At 62.2% G+C, this 3,741-nt stretch overlaps 1 protein-coding gene across 1 annotated transcript in view; it reads left to right on the top strand.

The window, feature by feature from the left end:
- LOC126566739 (uncharacterized) overlaps positions 1–66 on the top strand; it is a 1,680-nt gene extending 1,614 nt beyond the window's left edge. Inside the window, exon 1 of the mRNA XM_050223287.1 lies at positions 1–66. This exon is cut by the window's left edge and continues 1,614 nt beyond it. Within this exon, the coding sequence (XP_050079244.1) occupies positions 1–66 (66 nt within the window).
- Positions 67–3,741: the final 3,675 nt, after the last annotated feature.

Here is a 3,741-nt window from a genome sequence, read left to right as displayed (position 1 = left end):
AGGTGTGGCGGCCCTCATCGCATTGCCGCGCTCAGCTGCAGAGGAGGAGGACGGACGGGCGTGTGATGGCCTCAAGCCTCCAGGTCCTCCAACTCAACATGAACCGGAGCAGAAGTGCCCAGGACCTGGCACTTCATACAATGCGAACGGAGCGGGCGGATGTACTGGTTGCGTGCGAGCTCTACTCGGTACCGGACGGAAACGCGAACTGGGTGGTCGACTGCGACAAACACGTCGCCATCATCGTCAGCGGCCACTCCCACCCAGTTCAGCGTATAAGGAGTACGGGCTTTTCCGGTATCGCGGCGGCCGACGTGGCGGGCATCACCATCATTGCCTGCTATGCGCCGCCGAGCCTCGGGATGCCCCAATTCGACGACCTTTTGGAGCGCATCGAGGTGCTGGCTACAGGGCTTTCCCGCGTGCTCTTGGTCGGCGATTTTAACGCGTGGAACAGCGCCTGGGGCAGCACGCGCTCCAACAACAAAGGAGAGGAGCTACTGGCACTGGCGGAGGGGCTCGGGCTCGATGTCCTGAACCTGGGGGGGGAAGCCACCTTCCTCGGGAACGGCGTCGCTCGCCCGAGCATTGTCGACGTCGCCTTCGCCAGCACGGCCATCAGTCGCTCCGACCTCATTGGGGATCCGAGGCAGGAGTGGAGGCTGTTGCGGGCTTACTCGTACAGCGACCATCGCTACATCCGCTTCGCAGTTGGAGACCGGCCGACAGCCATCAGTCGGCGAGGAACGAGGGAGGCAGCACCGGCAGTACGAGCGGCTGGCCGAAGATGGCAAACGCGCCAGTTTGACGGCGAGCTGTATCGCCTGGCGTTGCAGGCAGCTCGTTTCTCGGAGAGGGCCACAGATCCGGAAAGCCTCACGCGCATCCTGAGCCGGGCGTGCAGTGAGACTATGGCGGAAGTCTCTCCTGTAGTCGGCCACACCGGAAAACCGGCGTATTGGTGGACGCCGGAAATTGGCCGACTGCGCGAGGAGTGCCGCCTGGCCTGGGAGAGGTCATCTAGCGCATTGGCTGGCAGCGTGGCCCACTCCGAGGCCGTCGAGCACCATCAGGACGCCCGCCGTAGGCTGACGTCAGCCATCTTGGCCAGCAAGAAGGAGCGGTACGCTGAATCCATTCAGCAGCTGGAGGACGACGAGACAGGTCGGTGGCTGGGGGAAGCGCTCAAACGGCTATGTGGCAGCCGTGTGGCAAGAGAGAGCGATCCGTCCACGCTAGGACGAATCGTGGACGCTCTCTGCCCGGACCATCCCCCAGTCGACTGGCCCATCATCGAGCCGGACGGCGTCGGTATCAGGTCGGTTACTGAGCAGGAGTTGCTCGACATCGCGGCCGGCCTGAACCCTAGGAAGGCGCCCGGATTGGACGGACTGCCCAATGCTGCCCTCACGGCAGCCATCCGGGCGTACCCGTCGACGTTTGTCCGGTTATACCAGGAGCTGTTGGATGCGGGCCGCTTCCCGGACCAGTGGAAGAAGGCGAAACTTGTCCTCATCCCCAAACCGGGGAAACCGCCAGGCGAGCCGTCATCCGTAAGACCAGTGATGCTACTGGATACACCTGGAAAGGTGTTCGAGCGAGTACTGCTGAACCGCCTTAACGACCACATCGAGAGACCAACGGAGCCGATGCTTTCCGAGCGTCAATTCGGCTTCCGATGTGGTCGCTCCACCCTTCAGGCGGTTGAACTGGTGGTCGAGGCTGCCAGATCTGCCATGAGCTTTGGACGCACTAACCGGCGCGACAAGCGTTGTCTACTCGTCGTTGCGCTGGATGTGCGCAATGCGTTCAACTCGGCGGACTGGCAGGCCATCGCGGAGGCGCTGCACGCAAAGGGAGTACCAGCAGGACTGCGCCGCATCCTGCAGGAGTACTTCCGGGACCGTGAGCTCACGTACGACACGAGCTCCGGCCCGGTAACACGTCGAGTAACGGCAGGAGTTCCACAGGGATCCATCCTCGGTCCCACTCTGTGGAACATCTTGTACGACGGCGTGTTGAGTGTGCAGCTGCCCGAAGGAGCAACGATCATCGGCTTTGCCGACGATTTAGCAGTACTGGCGAGAGGGTGCACACCGGAGGAGGCGGCTGGAGTAGCGGAGGAGGCGGTTACAGCTGTTTCGGGTTGGATGGAGCGACATCGGCTGCAGTTGGCCCCTGAGAAGACGGAGATTGTTCTCATCTCCAGTCTCAGAAGGGGTCACCCAGAGGTGCCCGTATCCATCAACGGAGTGGAGGTGCGATCCAAGCCTGCAATTCGCTACCTCGGGGTTCAGCTTCACGACCACCTATCGTGGAAGCCACACGTCGAGAAGGCCACGACGAAGGCACTCCGTGTGGTGAAGCTGGCCACCGGCATGATGCCAAACCATGCCGGACTGGGGATGGCGAAGCGCAGGCTGCTGGCGGGGATTGCGGACTCCATCGTCAGATACGCGGCACCCATCTGGGCGGAGGCGGTGAAGCTCCAGTGGTGTCGACGGAAACTGGAGCAGCTGCAACGGCCTTTGGCGAAGGGAGTGGCGAGAACCTTCAGAACCGTCAAATACACGACGATGGTGGTATTGGCGGGGCTGATTCCGCTTCACCTCCAAGTGTTGGAGATGGCCCGTCGACACAAGCGGAACCAGGACGCTTTGAGAAGGGGAGTGTTGATCGACAAGGAGGTGATCAAAAGGCTCGAGCGTTCGGCGACCATGGCGATGTGGCAGACGTCATGGGACGAGGAGGCCGCACTTCCATCGGCGAGCCGTTTCGTACGCTGGGCACATCGCATCCTGCCGAACATAACTGCCTGGGTAGGTCGGAAACATGGCGAGGTTGATTTCCACCTGAGTCAGGTGCTCTCGGGACACGGCTTCTTCCGAGAGTACTTGCACGCCATGGGCTTCGTCTCTGCCCCGACCTGCCCATTCTGCGCCGACAACGTGATCGAGTCGGCTGAGCACGTTATGTTCGTGTGCCCACGGTTCGCGGATGTGAGAACCCAACAGCTGGTCGACGAGGAGGGCGAGGCAGTTACTCCCGAACGGCTGGTGCCGTGGATGTTGACCAGTCCGGAGGCTTGGCAGTCAGCAGCAGAAGCGGCACGGCGAGTATGCCGCTTCTTGCAGCTACGCTGGCTGGAGCACCAGGCTACGGAGAACGTGGCGGTCATGGCTGACATCCACACAGCCGCGCAACGGGAGGAAGCAGCACGACGACAGGCCCGTCGCGAGCGGCATAACGAGGGACAGCGGAGACGGCGTCGAGAGAGGAACGTGCGACTGGCTACAATCAACCCGGACGAAGGGGCTGCCATATCGCGTCCTATGGTAGCCCAACCGAGGAGAGACGTACGCAACGCTGGTCCGCCCTCAGCCGAAGTCCTCCTTCGTAGACGGCTGAGGCGAAACCAGCAGCAGCGGGCGTATCGCGAACGCATGCGAGCGGGTACACTCCCATCCGTTCGTCCGGGGAGACTGCGCCGAGACAGGGAGCCACCGACTGCGGAGGAGGTAGAAAGGAGACGGACAAATCGGCGTGAACGGGAGCGAGCGAGGCGACACGCAGAAGCCGATCGCCGCCGCAACCTATCAACCGATCGATTGAGTGGAGTCACCAATCAACCGCCTTCAATCAACCGGAGCAGGCTGATACCGAGGACGTTTCGGCACCAACGGCCTCAGGGGACGACAACGGCCAATCACTCGTCAGGGAGCACGGCGAGTAGATTGGCCC

This window comes from Anopheles maculipalpis (genome assembly GCF_943734695.1).
Source record: "Anopheles maculipalpis chromosome X unlocalized genomic scaffold, idAnoMacuDA_375_x X_unloc_25, whole genome shotgun sequence".
Classification (NCBI taxonomy): Eukaryota; Metazoa; Arthropoda; class Insecta; order Diptera; family Culicidae; genus Anopheles; species Anopheles maculipalpis.
This window is presented reverse-complemented; position numbering and strand designations above follow the sequence as displayed.